Raw genomic sequence first — 22,171 nt, forward strand, 5'->3', positions numbered from 1 at the left:
GGGCCGGGCACTCGCACTGGGCAGGAGTGCCCTGCAGGCTGGTCGGCCTGGTGGGCCCTCACCTTCCCTTGGTGCCCAGCTCCTACCATGGAGCTGGCAGACAGTTGGCTTATGTCTTGGCAGAATTAATCTCAGAATAACCAGATTCCAGCCAAATTTTGTTGAATGAATGAAGAAACAAGAGGAGGGGCTGGGGAAGGGCTAGAAGGGCGGGGCAGATGTAGGACCAGACTTTCCCGAGGCTCCAGATGAGGCCTTTGGAATACAACACTCAAAACTCATCTTGCCGCTCTTGCCTTCTGCTCACAAGGTTTCATAGCCAGGACGGGGACCGCCACAGTGAGCACCCAGGCTCAGGGCACCTGGGGAGCCAGAAAGAGTTTAAGCACTTGCCCCTGCCCTCTGTCCTCAGGGACCCCAACTGGACCCTCCCAAAGCTCCCCAGGGCAGTGGGCAGGATAGTCACCTGTACAGAGCAAGAGGATAGCTGAGACCCAGCCCAGGTAGAAGGACCAGGAGAAGAAGGTCTGGATCTGGGGGTGTGGAGGCTGGTCCCACCACTCGCTGGTGTACACCGCCATGGCCACCGCCATGGAGATGGCTGGGGACAAGGACAAGAGAGATGGCTCAGCTCCTCGGCAGGAATTCGCTGGCTCCCGATGCCCCAGTCCAGTCCAGAGTCCTTACCTGCAGCAAAGGCTGCGGTGGTTGAGACAAGCGGGCCGTGGCCTAGGCGGAACAGTGAGGGGATGCAGGACAGGACCAGGAAGCTCACGGACACCAGGGCCCACAGAACAGCTATAATGCTGAAGGTCTGCGTCACGTGGATGTAGCCTGATCGGGAGAAGACCACTGAGCACCCATCCCCGCTGGCAACCCCTCTGTAGGACACCCATTCCCCTTACCTGATATGATGTCCCCATGCCCTGTTGGCCAGAGGCCCGAGTGAGCTGAGTGGGTGGGACCCACAGCCTCAAACCAGAAATCGGTGCTCAAAGCAATCAGGCAGAACATCAGGCCCAGGGAGCCCACCAGCAGGGCCAGGGACCGGCAGAGCTCCATGGGGGTAAGCTCAGGGCTTCTGGGTCCTGGAGAAGGAAGAGGCTGCTGATCAGACTCTTGAATCTCAGAGAGAAGGAGGCTGTGCACCCAGACTCCTGGGTCCTTAGAGCCCAAGAAAGAGAGAACAGCAAGCAGTCGGGGCAGCGAGGGGTCCTGCGCTTTGTCAAATGAGGCTGGTTTGGTTTCACACAGTTCCCGGTAGCTTTTCACATACCCTCCCTTCCTGGATTGCACAGGCAACGTCCTCCCTCCCCTCCCTGGGGTCCGGTTCCCCGCTTAGTGTGTGATGGGGGAGGGCACTGAGGGTGTCAGATCATCAGTGGTTTGGGCGGTGGTTTAGTACTTGCCTCTGTCACAGGTTCTACAACTCCCACCCATGGAACCTTCAACACCAAGTCGGGGCTTCCTGGAAGAGGTGAGAGAGAGAGAGGCTTGGGGGCCCTGAGGTGGGAGGAAGCCAATCAGGCTAGGGTGTGCATTAAGGGGGAGGGCAGATGTGGCTGGAGGGGACAGTTGGGGATGTGTCATGCTTTCCTGTGGGTTCTGCAGTCTTCCATTCTGGGATAGGAAGTCCCCAAGTCTAGGGTCTCTACTGAAGGAGGGGAATTGGGAGTTAGAACTCCTGGGGCTTAACGAGGAAGGAGCCGGGGGCCTGAACTCCAGGTCCTGAGGGAGGAAGGGGCGGGCAGGAGCTCAGAATCCTGGGCCCCAGTTTGGAGCATATGCCAAGGGCAGGCAAACAGCAGAGAATCACAGTTCTGAAAGGTTTGCAGAGAGTCAGACATACCCACATCCTCAACTGATTAATGAGTTCAGTGGCATCCCTGCTTGGGTTGGGGCTCCAGCCTGGTGGCCTTTATCACCAGGATCGGGGGGCCTAGGGGGTGTTGGGGGACATAAGGATTTTGGTCCAGGGTTCTCCAGCCCCCCAAACGCTAGCCTCTTCCATCCACACCAACATCAGATCCTGGCAATACCTCATCTACGAGCAGGTATAAGGTGACGGTACCACAGCCCAGGTAGAAGGCCCAGGAAAACTTGACCTCTGTGAAACAGGGTGATATGGTTAGGGTTTGTGTCCCTACCCAAATCGCACCTTGAATTGTGTCCCCATAATCCTCACGTGTCTAGGTAGAGACCAGGTGGAGGTAATTGAATCATGGGGCCGGCTTCCCCCGTGCTGTTCTTGTGATAGTGAGTGAGTTTTCACAAGATATGGTGTTTTTTTAAGGGGCTCTTCCTGCCTTGGCTTGGCCTTCTTCCTGCCTCTCTGTGAAGACAGTGGCTTGCTTCCCCTTCACCTTCCACCATGATTGTAAGTTTCCTGAGGCCTCCCCAGCCATGCTGAACTGTGAATCAAATAAACCTCTTTCCTTTATAAATTACCCAGTCTCAGGCATTTGTTGTTGTTGTTGTTGTTGTTGTTGTTGTTGTTTGAGACAGAGTCTCACTCTTGTCACTCAGGCTGGAGGGCAGTGGCAAAATCTCGGCTCACTGCAATCTCCACCTCCCAGGTTCAAGCAGTTCTCCTGCTTCAGCCTCCCAAGTAGCTGGGATTACAGGTGCCCGCCACCACACCCAGCTAATTTTTGTATTTTTAGTAGATTTCAGGTTTAGTAGATTTTCGGGTTTTCACCATGTTGGACAGGCTGGTCTTGAACTCCTGACCTCAGGTGATCTGCCCACCTTGGCCTCCCAAAGTGTTGGGATTACAGGTGTGAGCCACCACGCCTGGCCAGGCAGTTATTTATAGCAGTGTGAGAATAGACTAATACATAGGGAGTAGTCTGGAAGAGGACCTCTGTCTTGGAGATGAACTGGTCCAGCAGTCCCAGGACAGCTGGCAAATGTGGAGAATGGGAAATGACCTGGAAGACTGGTTCCTCTCCTTTATTGGAGAGACTCAGATTGGCAGCCCCCATCCTTCACTCAGATCTGCACCACTCTGAGAACACATTTATGAGCACAGGCTCCCAGAGGTGGCAGAGGCCATGAGCAGGCCAGGCCTCCGGAAAATCTGCCATGGTGTGCAGTGAGTAGCAGGTCAGAGCACACAGCCTATCTGTGACCCTGACCCCCTCCCAAACCCAAAGCCATCCTTAACCCCAAACCCAACTCCATCCCCAAACTCAATATCAAGCCCAGTTCCAACTACAAATTCAACCCATCCCTATCCCCAAAGTTAACCCTATTCCCATTCCTGAACATAACTCCATACCCAATCCCATCCCTATTCGTAATCTCCACCCCAGCTCCAACCCCCATCCTCAAATAGAACTCCATTCTCAGTCCCAACTACACACTCAACCCCATGCCCCGATTCGCCCCCATCCCCAAACCTAACGTCATTCTAATTCCCAAACTCAACATCATCCTTATTCCCAGTTCCAACCCTTAAACCCTTCCCACCCTCAAATCTAACTCCATTCTCATTCTGAAACCCCACCCTATCTCCAAACCAAACCCCTCTCCATTATTAACCCCAGCCCCTACTCCAAACCCAACCCATCCTCTTCCTGAAACTTGACCCTATTCTCATTCCCATCCCAACCCTTTTTTTTTTTTGAGATGGAGTCTCACTCTGTCACCCAGGCTGGAGTACAGTGGCATGATCTTGGCTCACTGCAACCTCCGCCTCCTGGGTTTAAGTGATTCCTGTGCCTCAGCCTCCTGAGTAGCTGGGGTTATGGGTTGTACGCCACCACACCAGGCTAATTTTTTTTTTTTTTTTTTTTGTATTTTTAGTAGAAATGGGGTTTTGCCATGTTGGCCAGGCTGGTCTTGAACTCCTGACCTCAGGTGATCCACCTGCCTCAGCCTCCCACAGTGCTGAGATTACAGGAGTGAGCCACTGCGCCCAGCCACTGTCTTTTCATTCTTCTCTGCAACCTCTATAATTCATACCTAACTCCGACCATTTTCATTCTCCTTTCACCTCCAGGTCCAAGCCTGTAACCTCATTTCTCATCTCCCCAAGTGGGTCCCACTACCACCACCATCACACCCATGCATGCATGCACACACAGAGGTGACCTGTACCTGGCTCCAGTGAGTCTCTGCACATGTAGGTATCACAGGCTGATCACAGGCCCAGGCCCTCTGACAGACACCACAAGCCAGTAAGAGCGGGTGAGTGAAGGTCATTTTTTTTTTTTTTTTTTTTTTTTTTGAGACGCAGTTTCACTTTTGTTGCTCAGGCTGGAGTGCAATGGCATGATCGGGGCTCACGGCAACCTCTGCCTCCCAGGTTCAAGAGACTCTCCTGCCTCAGCCTCCTAAGTAACTAGGATTACAGGCATGCGCCACCATGCCCGGCTGACTTTCTATTTTTAGTAGAGACAGGGTTTCTCCACGTTGGTCAGGCTGGTCTCGAACTCCTGACCTCAGGTGATCCACCTGCTTCAGCCTCCCAAAGTGCTGGAATTACAGGCGTGAGCGACCGCACCCAGCCAGCCAAGACCATCTCTTAAGAGCACAAAGGCAAGGCAGCTGGGGCCTTGAAGAAGAGAATTGCTCACAGGATCTCCAGCAGCTTTCTCAACCAGATGTGGTCTGTGGTTGCCAGAGGAAAACCCCAGGCCTCCTTCTGAAGCTTTTCCTGAGAGCTCTGTGAAAGGAAAATCTTGGGGCCCCAGAATTATTGAGCTAAAGGGGAAAGTCAGGCTGGGAACAGCTCAGGGCAAACCTGCCTCTCATTCTATTCAAAGTCATCCCTCTGCTCACTGAGATCGATGCATATCTGATTGCCTCCTTTGGAAAGGCTTATCAGAAACTCAAAAGAGGCCATGCCTGTAATCCCAGCACTTTAGGAGGCCTAAGCAGGTGGATCACCTGAGGTTATGAGTTCAAAACCAGCCTGGCCAACATGGTGAAACCCCATCTCTACTAAAAATACAAAAATTAGCCGGGCATGGTGGTGCACGCCTGTAATCTCAGACTCAGGAGACTGAGGTAGGAGAATCACTTGAACCCAGGAGGTGTAGGTTGCAGTAAGCCGAGATTGTGCCACTGCACTCTAGCCTGGGCAACAGAGTTAGACTCCATCTAGGAAAAAAGAAACTCAAAGAATGCAACAATTTGTCTCTCACCTACCTGTAACCTGGAAGCCCCCTCCCTGCTTTGAGTTGTCCCCACCTTCCTGGATGAACCAATGTACTTTTTACATCTATTGATTGATGTGTCATGTCTCCCTAAAATGTATAGAACCAAGCTGTGCCCCGACCACCTTGGGCACATGTCCTCAGGACATCCTGAGGCTGTGTCACGGGCGCATGTCCTCAACTTTGGCAAAATAAACTTTATATTGTTCTTTTTTTTTTTTTTTTTTTTTTTGAGATGGAATCTCGCTCTGTCGCCCAGGCTGGAGTGCAGAGGCAGGATCTCAGCTCACTGCAAGCTCCGCCTCCCTGGTTCACGCCATTCTCCTGCCTCAGCCTCCTGAGTAGCTGTGACTACATGGCAAAATAAACTTTCTAAATTAACTGAGACCTGTCTCAGATTTTCGGGGTTCACAGCTCATGTCGCCTGCTTGGCCACTTGGTTTTCTTAGGTCTCTGTCAGTCTTGTCTAAGCACTGTCAGTTTTTTTGAATCACCCGGGTCTCTTCCAACTTTCTCCAGCCCCTTCCAACCTCTCCCGGGCTTGAAAGCTCCTCAGTAGCCCCCATCTGCCATGGAAGACCCCCAAAAATTAGCTGGGAGTGGTGGCGTGCACCTGTAATTCCAGCTACTCGGGAGGCTGAGGCAGGAGAATCGCTTGAACCCAGGAGTCAGAGGTTGCAGTGAGCCAAGATCGCACCACCGTACTCCAGCCTGGGTGACAGAGTGAGACTCCATCTCAAAAAAAATAAAATAAAATAAATTTAAAAAGACTAATCCTCAATTAACCTACGTTCTATTAAAGAAATGAATGCTAATGGTAAACAGTTATTATGGAAGGCATCATCATTTCTATTGAGGTGCACTCTAGTCATAATATTTAATGGCTATTATAATGATAAAAAGATATTAAATCTCAGTATCATTAGAGTACATTTCAATAAATAATACTTTATGTAAGTCAATAAACAGCACTTACTTTATGTAAGTCAGTTGGCCTGAATAAAGATGTATTGTTCAACAAATGTTCTTTTGAGTGATTACCATGTGCCAGGTGCTGTCTTTGAGGATTTACAGGAAACCAAAAGCAGACACAGGCCAGCTGGGGTGGCTCACGCCTGTGATCCCAGCACTTCGGGAGGCCAAGGTGGGAGGATCACTTGAGACCAGTAGACAGAGACCAGTCTAGGCAACATAAGGAGACCCCATCTCTACAAAAAATTAAAAAATTACCCAGGCATAGTGGGTGGTGCATGCCTGTAGTCTTAGCTGCTCAGGAGGCTGAGGTGGGAGGCTCAGTTGAGCCTGGGAGGTGGAGGCTGCAGTGAGCTGTGATCACGCCACTGCATTGTAGCCTGGGCAAGAGTGAGACCCTGTCTCAAAAAAAAAAAAAAAAAAAAAAAAAAGCCAACATTGAATCTCAAAGTTGTTGGCTTGAGTAGCTGGATAAAAATGGGATTGTTTGGCTGGGCGCGGTGGCTCACACCTGTAATCCCAGCACTTTGGGAGGCCGAGGTGGACGGATCACTTGAGGTCAGGAGTTTGAGACTAGCCTGGCCAACATGGTGAAACCCCGTCTCCACTAAAAATACAAAAATTAGCTGGGCGTGGTGGCAGACGCCTGTAATCCCAGCTACTTGGGAGGCTGAGGCAGGAGACTCACTTGAACCCGGGAGGGGAGGCGGAGGTTGCAGTGAGCCGAGATTGCACCACTGCACTCCAGCCTGGGCAACAGGGTGAGACTCCATCTCAAAAAAACAAATAAGTAAAATAAAAAATGGGGTTGCCATTTCCTAAGATGGGGAAGACCATGGGAGGAACACATAAGGTGTGTGTGAGATCAGGAACTTATTTTTGGATATGTGAGATTGGAGATGCCTCTTCTTTTCAAGTGGGAATGTTGAGTAAGTAGGTTGAGCAGGTAAGTTGGAGTCCTGAGTCTGGAGTCATAATTATATCATTATTATTGCTAGAGTAAGCCCCTATAAATATGATTACTAGAATAAGTCTCGGCAAATATTTCTATTTAAATAGGCCTCAATAAATTATTAGAGAAATCTTCAATTGTCATTATTATTAGAGAAAACCTCTATAAATACAGTATTTTTATTTGAGGAGGCCCCAGTAAATATTGTTTTAGGGAATAAGCCTCTATAAACATAACATTTATTAGCATAGCTGTAGTAAATAGTCTGATTAGAATCAGCCTTATGAAATAGTCTTATTCTATGATAGACATCAGTAAATCTCATGGCAGTTAGCAACCATTTATTTTCTTTTTCTTTTTCTTTTTTATTTTGAGACAGTCTTACTCTCGCTCAGGCTGGAGTGCAGTGGTGCTATCACATCTCACTGCAACCTCCATCTCCTCGGACTCCAGCGACCCTCCCACCTCAGCCTCTTGAGTAGCTGGGACAGGCACACACCAACATGCCCAGCTAATTTTTTTTTTTTTTGTAGAGATGGGGTTTTCTCATGTTGCCTGGGGGACTCCTGGGCTTGAGCAATCCACCTGCCTTGGTTTTCCAAAGTGCTGGGATTACAGGTGTGAGACACCACACCCAGCCAGCATCAATTAATAGAATGAATTACTAATGAGTGAATGAAGAGAAGATCACGGTCATGAATGGTGTGTGAAGAGCAGGTGCCGGAGGTAAGGCTCAGGGTTCTGGTGTTTCCTTTGAAGGGACGCATCAGGGGAGGAGAGAGGAGGCTGGGGAGAGCCAACTGGAGGTGGGGTGGGCAGGGAGTATTTTCAGAGATCTTTTCATTTGTCCGATTATCCTACACATCCATATCCTGGAAGTTGAACTGTGGTGAGCTCCTGGACACGGACTGTTGATTTATCTCTGTTCCCCTCCCTGCAGAAACTGAGAAGGTCAGGCCTCCATAATACAGCACCCCTGGGCTGGGTGCGGTGGCTCACGCCTGTAATCCCAGCACTTTGGGAGGCAGAGGTGGGTGGATCATCTGAAGTCAGGAATTCGAGACTAGCCTGGCCAACATGGTGAAACCCCATCTCTGCTAAAAATACAAAAAGTAACCAGGCGTGGTAGTGGGCCCCTGTAATCCCAGCTACTTGGGAAGCTGAGGCAGGAAAATCACTTGAACCCAGGAGGCAGAGGTTGCAGTGAGCTGAGATCGCACCATTGCACCCCAGCCTGGGCAACAAGAGCGAAACTCCGTCTCAAAACAATGAAGACAACAACCACAAGAAAAACACACAAAAAAGCACCCCTGCCCACACCCACCACCCTTACAGCTGTTTCTCCCCATCCTAGTCCCTCAAGGATTAACACTTTAGTAGTTTCACATCAGTTTTATTAGGCCCCAGAAAGTTGCTCTAATGGATAGTCCATTTTTCTAACAACCTGCCAGGCAGACGGGGACTTGAGTCTTCTCAGCTCCCTCCCATGGGCCCTATTCTTCCTCCTTCCAGCCTAGGACCAGGAGTCAGCCTCCCCCCACAAACCCACAGTCCAGAACTGAGCCCCCTCATTCCCCTAGGAACCAGGATTTCAGGCCTCTAGACCCTCCTCCTCCTCTTCAGTGGCCTCACTTTAACTTCCAGATGAAGTTGGGGGACACATTTGGGCTCAGCGGGGTGTAGACAGGCGCCGGCATTCCTGCACCCGGTAGGCGCACATGTAGAAAATCCCTGCATGAGAAGAAGTTCAAATTCACCCCCCCAAACCTCCCCCAGCTCCATTTCCACCCGAAGAGAGCCCAACACCCTACTCTCTTTCTCCCTGGGTATCCCCGACCCCAGACTCCATAGGCCTGGAGTCTTCCTCCTGACCCAGTGCTGTGGGACTCATGTGGGACACCCTGTCATCTTCCACCCTATCTGCTGCCCACTCTGCCCCAGACACTGACCTTCCCACCCCTTGCCCCCAGTACCTGCGAAGAACGTCATGAGCACTGCCACCCAGCCCAGGATGTAGGACCAGGAAAAGCGCCAGTCCCCAAAGCGGCGGCCCAGGAAGCTGACGGTGACTCCAGTGTAGATGGCCAAGGCCAACACGACGAAAAGGGCTGGGGAGAGAGGGCGGGAGGATGCAGGTGGGACTAAGGCTGGGTGTGATTTTGGAGGTGGGCAGAGAGCTGATGATGGGGGTGGGAACTAAGATTGGGGAAAGGGGTGGAAATGGGTTGGGGGTGGGGATAAGAGTGAGGATGGGGGTTGAGTTGAAATTAGGGGTAAAGATGATTGGGGGATAGGTTTGGGATGGGGTTGGACACGCTTGTGTTTTATAATGTAATTGGCCATTGTCTCTGGTTCCTGGGAAGGAGAAACAATATTTGGAACTTCCTGAGTAATAGGAGGGTCTTTGTTATTCTTGAGCCTCTTGGGCCCAACCTGAGTTTATGGTAATGAGATGAGATGACTCAGGGTTGGGTGTGGTTGTCAGAAAGACCAACCAGGTCAGGCACAGTGACTCATGCGTGTCATCCCAACACTTTGGGAGGCTGAGTAGGGTGGATCACTTGAGGTCAGGAGTTCAAGATCAGCCTGGCCAACATGGTGAAACCCCGTCTCTACTAAAAATACAATTTAAAAAAATTAGCTGGGTGTGGTGGTGGGTGCCTGTAATCCCAGCTACTCAGGAGGCTGAGGCAGGAGAATCACTTGAACCCAGGAGGGGAGGTGGAGGTTGCAGTGAGCTGAGATCGAGCCACTACACTCCAGCCTGGGTGACAGAGTGAGACTCCATCTCAAAAAAGGAGAACAAAAAAGAAAGAAAGAAAGACCGACCATGATATTAGAGGGTTGAGGCTCTGAACCACTTGATATCAGGGAAGAAAGGAAGTTGGAAACTGCATTCCATCAATGACCAACGATTCAATCAGTCATGCCTATTTTACAAGACTCCAATAAAACCTCTGGACACTGAAGCTCAGTGGCGCTCCCTATTGGTGAAAACATCTGTGTGCTGGGAGGGTGATCGCTGGCTCCACAGGAAGAAGGCTTGGAAGCTCTGCATTTTGGGCTCTCCTAGACTCTGCCCTCTGTGTCTCTTCATTTGCTTGGACCTGAGTTGTGTCCTCTATAACGAAACTATAACTGTAAGTATAGCACTTTCCTGCATTCTATGAGTTATTCCAGCAATTTTTGTTGTTGTTATTGTTGTTGTTGTTTTTGTTGAGACAGAGTCTTGCTCTGTCGCCCAGGCTGGAGTGCAGTGGCACAATCCCAGCTCACTGCAAGCTCTGCCTCCTGAGTTCATGCCATTCTCCTGCCTCAGCCTCCCAAGTAGCTGGGACCACAGGCGCCCGCCACCACGCCTGGCTAATTTTGTTTTGTATTTTTAGTAGAGATGGGGTTTCGCCATGTTGGCCGGGCTAGTCTCAAACTCCTGACCTAGTGATCCACCTGCCTCGGCCTCCCAAAGTGCTGGAATTACGGGCGTGAGCCATCGCGCCCGGCCTCCAGCAAATTTTTGAATCTGAATGGGTCTTGGGAACCTCCTAGTTTGTAGCCAGTGGATCAAAAGCATGGGTGGCCCAGGCACCCGGCTTGCAGCTTGTAGCTGAGGTGGAAGCAGTCTTGCTAGGGACTGTGGTCTTAACCTGTGGAGTCAAACACAAATTTTAGGTGATTCGTGCCAGAACTGAATTGTAGTACACCAGCTAGTGTCAGAATAGACTGGAACTAGAAATAGTCATGAGGTTGGTTTTGGGTGTGGGGATGGGATTAGGGTGGGGTGGGGTTGAGTGTGAGGAGGAGTAAGGGGTGAGAATGGTGTTGAGGGGTGGGGACAGATTGCGGTTTGAGATGAGAGCGAGGAGAGGGGTAGGGAGAGGGTGGGCTTACTCACTTGAGGAAAAAAACATGATGCCAGCAGAGAAGGGCCGGGAGATGCGGGAGAAGGTAGGCTGATGAGCAAAGGCCATGATGCCCATGATGATGCCGGAGATGGCGCATAGGGCAGACAGGATCATGAAGGCCCGGGTGGCATTCCAGTATGCTGTGGGAGCACCCCATGGTCATTCCCACACCTCCCCTGCTCTAAGTGAGAGATGCTGCTACCTCTGAGATGAAAATGCCTTGCCCCTTTCCATATCCCTAACCCAGCTCATCCTTCCCTTCTTTGCAAATGCCCTCTTCTTCACCTGGCAAACTCCTACTCATCCTCCAAAGCACAGCTCCCGTGACCCATCCTCTAGGAAGCATCTCCCCACCCCTCAGTCATCATCTTCACCCACGGCTAAGGGTTGTGACTCTCTTTGTCTGTCTCCCCCTCCAGCCTGATTGCTCCTTGAAGACAGGCGGTGGGTTGGTTCTGTGTCATAAACACCCACACCACACATTTGGTTTGCATTCTGGCCTTGGGAAATGTTTGTTGAATGAATGAATGAATGAATGCTGATTCCCTATATTTTCCTACTAATTACTAGTCTCTCTCACATTTCTTTTTTTTTCTTTTCTTTTTTTTTTTTTTTTTTTTTTTTTTGAGACCGAGTCTTCCTCTATCACCCAGGCTGAAGTGCTGTGGCACAATCTCAGCTCACTGCAGCCTCCACCTCTGAGGTTCAAATGATTCTCCTGCCTCAGGGTCCCGAGTAGCTGGGACTACAGGTGCGCACCACCATGCCCGGATAATTTTTGTATTTTTAGTAGAGACGGCATTTTGCCATGTTGGCCAGGCTGGTCTCAAACTCCTGGCCCCAAGTGATCCACCTGCCTTGGCCTCCCAAAGTGCTGAGATTACAGGTGTGAGCCACTGCGCCCAGCCTACTCTTTCATTTATTTTATACTACTTGCTTATATCTGAAAATGTCCTATTTACTTGTTTTTAACTTATTTATAATGTCTGTCTCTCCTCAGTAAATCCTTAGCTCTCAAGGACAAGCACCTTGCTGTCTCATTCACCACTGTGTCCCCAGCACCTACACCTGGTGCATAATAGGTGCCCAATAAATGCGTGAAATGAATTAATGTTGAGCACTGGGGCCATTCTTCTCTTGTGCTTTGCCCAGGGATGGCCCCTCAGGAAAGATAATAATAATCTCTTCATCCTTCAGCAACGGCTAACTATATGCCAGGCTCGCTACCCAGGTGTGATGTTATTTATTCCTCCAGAGCCCTACTCTATAAGTACCATTTTTATGCTTCTTTTTCAAGTGAAGAAATGGAGGCCCAGAGAGGTAAAGTGACTTGCCCGAGGTCTCATAATTAGAAACAGGGCTGGAGTCAGAATCCAAGCTCCAAGGCCCACGCTCCTAACTGCTTGGCTATTCTGTCTGCTGGAGCACCTGGGAAATGGTGCACCTCAAACCTTGCATCTTGCCATTGAAAAGTAAAAAGTCTAGGATCTTTGTAAAACCCAGTCTTCTGCCTTGTAGAAGCCTCGGTGAGAGAAATTCCTGGCTGTTTCTCCATGGATTTTATGGGTTATGCCTTTCTGTCCCCCGCCTCAAATGTTTATGTTGAAATTGTAACTAGTGCCTTAGAATGGTAACTTATTTGGCAATAGAGTCTTTGCAAATATAATTAGTTAAGACGAGATCATGCTAGAGTAGGGTGGGGCTCTAATCCAAAGACTGGGCTGGGTGTGGTGGCTCCTGCCCAGTGTAATCCCAGCACTTTGGGAAGCCAAGGCAGGTGGATCACCTGAGGTCAGGAGTTTGAGACCAGCCTAGCCAAAATGGAGAAACCCTGTCTCTACTAAAAATACAAAAATTAGCCAGGCTTGGTGGTGGGCACCTGTAATCCCAGCTACTCAGGAGGCTGAGGCAGGAGAATCACTTGAACCCGGGAGGTGGAGGTTGCAGTGAGCCAAGATCATTCTACTGCCCTCCAGCCTGGGTGGCAGAGCGAGACTCCAACTCAAAAACAAAACAAAACATAAAACAAAGACTGCCGTCCTTATAAAAAGAGGAATCTGGACACAGACATGCTTTTAGGAAAAATGCCATGTGTGAGGAAGGTAGAAATTGGGGTGATGCATCTCCAAACCAAGAAACACCAAAGATTCCCAGAAAATCACCAGAAGCCAGGGAGGGAGGGACATGGAACAGATTCTCCCTCACAGCCCTCAGAAGGAATTGATTTTGCCCACATCTTCATCTCGGCCTCCAGAACTGTGAGACAACACGTTTCTGTTGTTCAAGCCACCCAGTCTGTGGGGCTTTTTTATGGCATCCCTAGCACACTAATTCAGGCTGGTCACAGCGGCTCAGGCCTGGAATCCCAGCACTTTGGGAGGCCGAGACAGGAGGATTGCTTGAGGCCAGGAGGGTTTCTTTTTAAGTATTTGTTTTATCTTATTATTATTTTTTGAGACAGGGTCTTGCTCTGTCACCCAGGCTGGAGTGCAGTGGCTCTATCTTAGCTCACTGCAGCCTTAAACTTCTGGGCTCAAGTGATCCTCCCACTTCAGCCTTCTGAGCAGCTGGGGCCACGGGAGCACACCACCACGCCCAGCTAATTTTTTGTTTTTTGTTGAGATGGGGTCTCCTTACGTTGCACAGGCTGGTCTCAAACACCTAGGCTCAAGTGATCCTCCTACCTCAGCCTCCCGAAGTGCTGGGATTCCAGGCTGAGCCACCACGTCCATCTGAAGCCGGGAGTTTGAAACAAGTCTGGGCAATACAGTGAGATGCTGTCTCTACAAAAATCAAATCAAATGAAATAATGAGGCCAAGTTCGGTGGCTCACGCCTATAATCCCAGCACTTTGGGAGGCCGAGGCGGGTGGATCACCTGAGGTCGGGAGTTCGAGACCAGCCTGGCCAACATGGTCAAATCCTGTCTCTACTAAAAATACAAAAATTAGCCAGGCATGGTTTTGGGCGTCTGTAATCCCAGCTACTCGGGAGGCTGAGGCAAGGAGAATTGCTTGAACCCAGGAGGCAGAGGTTACAGTGAGCCGAGATAGCGCCATTGCACTCTGGCAGGGGCAGGGGTGACAGAGCGAGACTCTGTCTCAAACAAAACAAAACAAAACAAAAACAAACAAACGAAAAAAGGAAAGACCTTCACCAAGGCTCCCTGTCTCCTGCATCCCTGGCAGAGATAAGACAGAGAGGTGGCTCAGGGCTGTCCCTCGGGGAATTCCCAGCCTGAAGCAGGAGAAATGTAGAAGTGTCACAAAGGAGACAGCCAGAAATGAGAAGGATGTGTGGAGTCAGGCAGACCGGACTCTGAAGCTGGTGGCCCAAGGCAAGTCTTTTCACTTCTCCCTGCCTCAGTCTACCTCTCCAGCAAACAGGCATCGTCCTGCCTCTCTCTCAGGGCTGGCTCGGGGAGAGATGAGTGGGCGAAGTCTCCCATGCCTGTCACGTCCGGCACTCAGTGACGCTTAGCTCTTCTTCTCAGCTACTCAAGAGGATGTTTGAATTTTGAGATCAAATCTCATGTCTCACTCTTACATACAATTGAACTGCCCGTAGTGTTGTTGGGGATGGAAGTGAGTTTATCCATGTAAAGTGCTTAGAATAGCACATAGGGCATAGTAAGCACTCAATCAATGCCAGTTAGTATTATTGCTATTACTAGTAGTAATACACAATATATTATATATTATTAATTAATTTTTATTTATTTTTTAGACAGAGTCTTCGTCTGTTGTCCAGGCTGGAGTGCAGTGGTGCCATCTGGGCCCACTGCAGTCTCCGCCTCCCAGGTTCAAGCGATTTTCCTGCCTCAGCCTCCTGAGTAGCTGGGATTACAGGTGCACACCACCATGCCTGGCTAATTTTTGTATTTTTAGTAGAGACCGGGTTTCACCTTTTTTGCCAGGCTAATCTTGAACTCCTGACCTCAGGTGATCCGCCCACCTCAGCCTCCCAAAGTGCTGGGATTACAGACGTGAGCCACCACGCCTGGCCAAATTTATTAATATGTTATATAGTAAGTGTGCAATATAATATACTCTACATTATATGTTAATTTATTATATAATATATAGTATAATATATACATTATTAATTTATTATATAATGTGCCATGATATATACTATTTATTAGATAATGAATGTGTAATATAATGGACTCTACATCATATATAATATATTACATGTGCATTACTTATATATGTAGCATATTATATACAATATATTATATATTAGTAATTTATTATATAATAGAGGTGCATGTATAATACACTATACTGTATATTAATTTATTAATGTATATATGTAGTTATATATATTACACATCATAAATTATATGTAATAATATAAATTGCATATATTACACATAATATAGTCTACATTAACTTAATATATTATAGATGCTATGCAGCAAGCAATATACTATATATCTCTATGTATCTCTCTATCTATGGCCTGGCACATTATAAGTAGGCAAAAATACTTTATGCTACTTTATGCAGTATTTAGCAAATTCAGGGCCCATATTTCTTCTGTATCCACCAGTACCTAACGTAGTTCTTGGTCCATAGTACATATTTAGAAAATGCTGTTTCGTGACACTAGCCCCAACTGCTGTGCATGACACCTTTGAAGCGTCAGGAAATGCCACCTCTCCCAACTTAACCTTCAAACCAGCACCCCGTGAAACTGCAGCTAGAAAACAACCCTGTAGTCCCAGTTCTGCCCCCTCCATGCTGAGTGACCTTGGGTTGCTCCCTTTCCCTCTTTGAGCCGCAGAGTTCTCCATCTGGAATACAGGTGTCCTTGGGCCCCGAGGTCCGCCCTGCTCTTTCCCCAGGCGCGGCCTGGACCCTGGCCGGGGGGCTCACCGATGCTGTCTGTCTGCAGGTAGCACTTGTTGCCCAGGCAGTACCGCCACAGGCCCTGGTGGGCGAAGGACCCTGACAGCCGGTACTGCATCCAGTGGTCTGTTGCCGTGGCCACCACCAGGAGGATGGTCCCCACCCAGGCACAGAACAGGCCACCACCCATGAAGCTGTACATGGTGATCTGTGGGGAAGGGGAGAGATGGGATTGGGAGCTGAATTCCCGGGACTTGATGAAGGAAGGAACTGGGGGAAGAGAGGGCTCAGGAGTGGGATGCCAAGTGCTTGGGAGAAGGAGATGGAGACCTAGACGCCTGGGTCCTGGGCGAGGAGGGGACTGGAGCCCGGACTCCTGGGTCTGAGGGAGGAGGATGGTAGGGATCCTGGAAAGACAACAGGGAGGGGGGGCTGGGTTCTGGGAAGAAAAGGCCGGGGGCCTGGACTTCCAGGTTCTGAGCAAGGAATAGGCTGGAGGCCTAGCTTCCTGAGTCGTAGCTTCCTGAGTCCTAGGTGAGAAGGGGCCCAGGAGCCTGGATTCCTGGGTGGTGGGTAAGGAAGGGGCTAGGGGCTAGGGGGTGGGACACCAGGTCCTGGGAGAAGGAGGAGCTGGGACCCTAGACTCCTGGGACTTGGGGAAGAGGGGGCTACAGGTCTCATGCCTGGTGCCTACCTGAGTGGCAGAGCCTGCCCGAGCCCTCCTTCTGCCACGGCCCCTCTGTGCAGACTGAGCTGAGCCTGGTCACTGGCCTCTTTGCCCCCTTAGGTTCCCCAAATCCCTTAAGCCTCCCTACACAATGGTCCCACTACCCAGCAGCTTCCAGCAGGCAGAAATGCAGCGGTGGCAGAGGCCTCAAATGGAATTCGCTGAAGCAGGCATCCAGGGGGCTCCCCCCACCCACTCACTGACCTCTGTGACCCTCCCCGGAACCCAATACCTTGTCGCCAGCCTTGCTCAAAGCAACCCTGGCTTTGTCCGAGCTGTGTAAGCACGCACACACACACATACACACACGGGCGCGCGCACACACGCAAGATTCAGGGAGAGTCATGCGTTTATTGTTCAACCAGGGCTTTCTACCTGAAGAGCAGGCAGTGGGGTGGGGAGTCACAGGTGTCTGGATATGTGGGATCAATGCGGTTCTTTGTGGGGATGGACACAGGGCTGTGGCTGAGGTTGAGGATGGAGCTCTTTGGGGCTGTAGATTCAGAGGACATTAAAGATGGGCTGAGGTACACAGGCAATGAGGAGAAAGGGGTTGGTAAAGAGGGTGGGTTAGGGTTGAGGCACAGAAGTGGAGCTGGGACTGGTGACAGGGATGGGAATGAATGGGTTTGGGAATAGGGTATTGAGAGTGGGGAAGAGAGAGGCAGGTAGGAGTGGCTTTGGGATTAGGGAGAGGGTAGGGAATGGGGTTGGAGGAGCCCTGGGGGTTGAGAATGAGGTAAGGATTGTGGTTGTGGTTGGGGATGGCATTGGGAATGGGGTTGAGGCCATCAAGGAGACAGGCCTGGGTACGAGGTTTAGGGTTTTCTTCTCACTTGGGATTCAGGTGACTTAGGTCAGGTTCACCAAGTGCCTCACAGGAGCTACTCCTGGGATCGTGGTTTTGGGGAGAGGGGAGGATGGAAGATGTTTCTTGGGGTTCTTCTGACAGGGCTGAGATCACTCTGGGCCCCAGGAAAACCCTCCTGGGTGACTGCAATCTCAGGTGCCGGACCCTCCAAGGTCCTAGTACTCTGTCTCCCAGTCCTCAGCAGCCAGTGGTGTTTCCAGGGGCGGCTCTGGACCTCGAGCTTCCTTCTTCCCATCCTGGGCAGGCAGTGTTGGTGGTGATGGCAGTGTCATTGGTGGGGTCCTGGGGCCAGCCCCAGGGCCCCCCGCCCGGCCCCTCTCTGGCTGCTCAGCTCTCCCGAGGCCCCGTCGATGCGGGCCTCGGCCCCAGCCTGGCCTGTGCCTGACTTCCCAGCCTCCGCGTCCCCTGGGAGGCCTCCTAACTGCCCCCGGCTGGGAGTGGCCTGCCTGGGGGCAGCAGGGGCAAGAGGGCAAGGCCTGTTGGAAGGTGTAGGCCCCCAGCAGGGCGCTGTGCAGGAGGCAGGAGAGGGTGTCCAGGCGTATGGGCACGGTGACAGAGGCCACGCTCTCCGGGAGCCCCAGGTGGGTGGGGTCTGTGGAGCTCAGGAGCAAGGGTGGAGGGGCTGGGAGAGGCGCAGGGGGCCATGGCTCGGTCCCAGATGACGGCAGGGACAGGTTGTTCCTAGAACAACAAAAAGACAGGTCAGTGGGGCTCAGCGTCTCCGTACTTCCTTGTTTCTCGCTGCCAGGCTGTCTCTGCACCTCTGCGGAAGGCAGCCATCTCTCCATCCTCAGTGCCCACCTGTGACTTCCTCCCCCGCTTCTCTCTTTTTGTTTCTAACCCAGGTCTCTCTAAAGAAACAGACAGCTCTGCCATGAACTTCGGCATCAGACAGAACTCAGTTCCAATTCCTGGCGGCCTCGCTTTTGGTGGTGTATCTTTGGACAAATCATTTTCCTATTCCGAACCTTAATTTGTGTATAGTCACAGATGGCTTTGGATGGTATCAAAGGTGCGTATGACAGGGCTGGGTCTGGTAAGTGCTACAACAGTGGACAGCTACGATTTCTCCAGCCTTCTGGGGATCCCTGGAGTCTTCACATTTCTTGGTTTATTCTTGGAAATTTCTGTTCGATGAGTATCTGTTTCTAGCTCTTTTTTTTTTTTGAGACGGGGTTTCACTCTTGTTGCCCAGACTGGAGTGCAATGGCGCTAACTTGGCTCACCGCAACCTCTGTCTCTTGGGTTCAAGCGATTCTCCTGCCTCAGCCTCTCGAGTACCTGGGATTACAGGCACGCACCACCACGCCCGTCTAATTTTGTATTTTTAGGAGAGACAGATTTCTCCATGTTGGTCAGGCTGGTCTCGAACTCCCGACCTCATGTGATCCACCCGCCTCGGCCTCCCAAAGTGCTGGGATTACAGGCATAAGCCACTGCACCCGGCCTCCGCCTGTTTCTAAGTATCTCGCTCAACTCTCACCAAGATCTTCTAAGATTCTGTACCTATGTGGTGATACCTGAGCCTTTTTTGTTTTTCCTGATTCTCTATGCAGGTCTGTTCAGCGCGCCCTTTCTCTCTCGTTTTCTCTGTCCCCTCCTCTCTCTGGGTCTCTGTCCCCCTCTCAGGAGGTCTTTGTTTGTCTCACCCTTCAGGCCCAGCCCCGTCCTTTGGTTGTTCCATCTCCACTGCGGCCCTCTTACGTATCTTCTAGCAACTTCGCCTCCGAGATCCTTCGGGGGCCGGGAAGGTTGGGGAGGGGCCGAGGCCGAGAGAGGCGGGGCTTGGCCGGGTCAGAAATGGGGCGTGGCTCGCGGAGTTATCCGGGCTCCCAACAGAAAGCGCTCAGGCGGGGAGCTGGATCTAGTTCCCCAAGATCGCTTACTTAAGGCCTCCAGCACCCTGTAGCCCCTCCTCCCTCAGACCCAGGAGTCCAGATCCCCAGCTCCTCCTCGCTCAGACCCAGGAGTCCAGATCCCCAGCTCTTCCTCCCTCAGACCCAGGAGTCCAGATCCCCAGCTCCTCCCTAAGACCCAAGAGTCCAGATCCCCAGCCCCCTCCTCCCTCAGACCCAGAAGTCTAGGGCCCCAGCCCCTCCTCCCTCAGACCCGGGAGTCCAGATCCCCAGCTCTTCCTCCCTCAGACCCTGGAGTTCAGATCCCCAGTTCCTCCTCCCTAAGACCTAGGAGTCCAGATCCCCAGCCCCCTCCTCCCTCAGACCCGGGAGTCCAGGCTCCAGCCCCTCCTTCTTCAGACCCCGGACTCTGGTTCCCCAGCCCCCTTCCTCTCTCAGATCCAGTAGTCCCGGGACCCCTGCCCCCTTCTCTCTCTCTCTCTGTCTCTCTCTCTCTTTATTCCTGCCATATCCTCAAGACAGATTCTTTAGGACTCAAGGGACGTTTTAGGTAGGGAAATGTGGACACTCCCCAGGGCAGAGGGCGTGGTAGATGGTCTGGGGGTCTTAGCCATTCTAGGCGCTGGGTTCTACTAGGTGCCGTGTCTCTAACTTGCTTTGTAACTTTAGGTCCTTCTACTCTCTATGCCCTAGTTTCTCCATCTGAGAAATGGGGCTAATATTACTGTCCAGGTTCTTGTGATATTACTTGTGTATTAGTAAACACAGAATCTGGACCACAATTAGGCTGAACACATGAGATTTACTTATTGTTATTGCTGGTGGTTGTGACGGTGTTTTGCTGAGAAGCAATCGTCATTATTACATGCATTCATTTAAGAAATATTCAATGCCTGCTATGCTTTGGGCTCCAGGCTTCACACGGGACAGAATAGACATGGCCCCTACTCTCAGGAAACTTGCATGCTTGTAAGGGAGACAGACGAGACATACATAGCATATATTCTGTAAGAATAAGTACCTGAAGATGTCAAATCAGGGCAAGAGGATATAGAGGCACCGAGGTAGGGAGATAGAGCAGATAACGTGGTTAGGGGCCTGGCCTGGTGGCTCACGCCTGTAATCCCAGCATTTTGGGAGGCCGAGGTGGACGGATCACTTGAGGTCAAGAGTTTGAGACCAGCCTGGCCAAGATGGTGAAACCCCATCTGTACTAAAAATACAAAAATTAGCTGGGCGTGGTGGCAGGCACCTGTAATCCCAGCTATTCGGGAGGCTGAGGCAGGAGAATCGCTTGAACCTGGGAGGCAGAGGTTGCAGTGAGCTGAGATCGTGCCGCTGCACTCCAGCCTGGGCAACAGAGTGAGACCCTGTCTCAAAAATAAATAAAATAAATAAATAAATAAAAATACAAAAATTAGCCAGGCATGGTGGGGCATGCCTGTAGTCCCAGCTACTTGGGAGGCTGAGGCAGGAGAATCACTTGAGCCCGGGAGGCGGAGGTTGCAATGAGCTGAGATGGCACCATTGCACTCTAGTCTGGGCTACAGAGTGAAACTTCATCTCAAAAAAAAAAAAGAATAAAAAATTAAGTAGATAAGATGGTTAGAAAAGGCTGTTATGGGAAGGTGCTGGAAGACTGGAAGTTGAATATTCCTGGGGAGGGAACAGCTTCTGAAAGTAAAACAAATGTAGTGATTCAGGGACTGGAAAATAATCAGCTAAGAGGAGTGGCATAGGTCTTTATATTTTTAAATAAATGCTTTATGTTGCAATACTTTTTGCGTGTGTTTTTTTTTTTGAGACAGGGTCCCCCTCTGTCACCCAGGCTGGAGTGCAGTGGTGTGATCATGGCTCACTGCAGCCTCAACCTCCTGGGCCCAAACCATCCTCCTACCTCAGCCTCCCAAGTAGCTGGGACCACAGGCACACACTACCACACGGGGTGCCTTATTTTGTAGAGACAGGGTCTCAGAATGTTGTCCAGGCTGGTCTCAAACTCCTGGGTTCAAGAGATCCTCCTGTTTTGGCCTCCCAAAGTACCAAGAGATTACAGTCATGAGCCACCATGCTCGGCCTGGAATACTTTTATACTTAGAGAAAAGTTACAAAGATAATACAGAGAGTTCTCATTTACTCCAGACAGGAGTTCCCCGAATGTTGCCATCTTACATTGTCATGTAATGTACATGGTACATTAGTCACAACTAAGAAACTGACAGGACTATTAGGTAAACTGCAGGCTTTATTTGGATTTTACCAGTTTTTACACTAATGTCCTTTGTTTCTGGTCCTGGATCCAATCTGGACTACCACATTGGATTTAGTCATCCTCTCTGCTTAGTCTCCTCTAATCTGCAGCCCTCTCTAAGTCTTTCCTTGTTTTTCACAACCTTGAGAGTTGGGGGAGTTCTAAATTATTTTGTAAAATGAAGGTCTTTTTTTTTTTTTTTTTTTTTTTTTGAGACAGGGTCTCCCTCTGTCACCTAGGCTGGAGTGCAGTGGTGCTATCTCAGTGCACTGCAAACTCCACCTCCCGGGTTCAAGCGATTCTCCTGCCTCAGCCCCCTGAGTAGCTGGGATTACAGGCGCCCGCCACCATGCCCCGCTAATTTTTGTATTTTTAGTAAAGATGGGGCTTTACTATGTTGGCCAGACTGGAGATCTATTTTAATGAATAATATGAACTCATTTAATCCACATTTTTAAAAATTATGTATTTATTTTAATAGAGAAGAGGTCTCTCTATGTTGGCCAGTTGGTGTTAAACTCCTGGCCTCAAGCAATCTTCCCACCTAGGCCTTCCAAAGTGCTAGGATTACAGGGTATTTTAAAATTTTATTTATTTATTTATTTATTTATTTATTCATTTAAGAC

The 22,171-nt window shown here is 50.3% G+C and overlaps 3 protein-coding genes across 4 annotated transcripts; all 3 read right to left on the reverse strand.

Annotated features, from left to right (window-relative positions):
* Positions 1–141: 141 nt before the first annotated feature.
* Positions 142–1,345, reverse strand: NKG7 (natural killer cell granule protein 7). The gene is made up of 4 exons (XM_003316572.7): positions 906–1,345; positions 688–834; positions 467–601; positions 142–362 (listed from the first exon to the last, which is right to left on the reverse strand). Exons 1-4 carry the CDS (start codon positions 1,060–1,062, stop codon positions 304–306), a joined length of 498 nt encoding a protein of 165 aa, XP_003316620.5. The 5' UTR covers positions 1,063–1,345; the 3' UTR covers positions 142–303.
* Positions 1,346–8,463: 7,118 nt separating this feature from the next.
* Positions 8,464–16,839, reverse strand: LIM2 (lens intrinsic membrane protein 2). 2 transcript variants are annotated; one of them, XM_001174194.5, is made up of 5 exons: positions 16,535–16,839; positions 15,868–16,048; positions 10,979–11,128; positions 9,060–9,194; positions 8,464–8,817 (listed from the first exon to the last, which is right to left on the reverse strand). In XM_001174194.5, exons 2-5 carry the CDS (start codon positions 16,040–16,042, stop codon positions 8,756–8,758), a joined length of 522 nt encoding a protein of 173 aa, XP_001174194.1. In that variant the 5' UTR covers positions 16,043–16,048; positions 16,535–16,839; the 3' UTR covers positions 8,464–8,755. The 2 variants fall into 2 exon arrangements, with proteins under 2 accessions (XP_001174194.1, XP_001174186.1); XM_001174186.5 differs by having other exon boundaries at positions 15,742–16,048.
* A 59-nt stretch (positions 16,840–16,898) lies between these two features.
* Positions 16,899–19,382, reverse strand: C19H19orf84 (chromosome 19 C19orf84 homolog). The gene is made up of 2 exons (XM_001174201.4): positions 19,088–19,382; positions 16,899–18,119 (listed from the first exon to the last, which is right to left on the reverse strand). The coding sequence occupies exons 1-2, from the start codon at positions 19,120–19,122 to the stop codon at positions 17,594–17,596; spliced, it is 561 nt and encodes a 186-aa protein (XP_001174201.1). The 5' UTR covers positions 19,123–19,382; the 3' UTR covers positions 16,899–17,593.
* Positions 19,383–22,171: the final 2,789 nt, after the last annotated feature.

This window comes from Pan troglodytes, chromosome 20, assembly GCF_028858775.2.
Source record: "Pan troglodytes isolate AG18354 chromosome 20, NHGRI_mPanTro3-v2.0_pri, whole genome shotgun sequence".
Taxonomy (NCBI): domain Eukaryota; kingdom Metazoa; phylum Chordata; class Mammalia; order Primates; family Hominidae; genus Pan; species Pan troglodytes.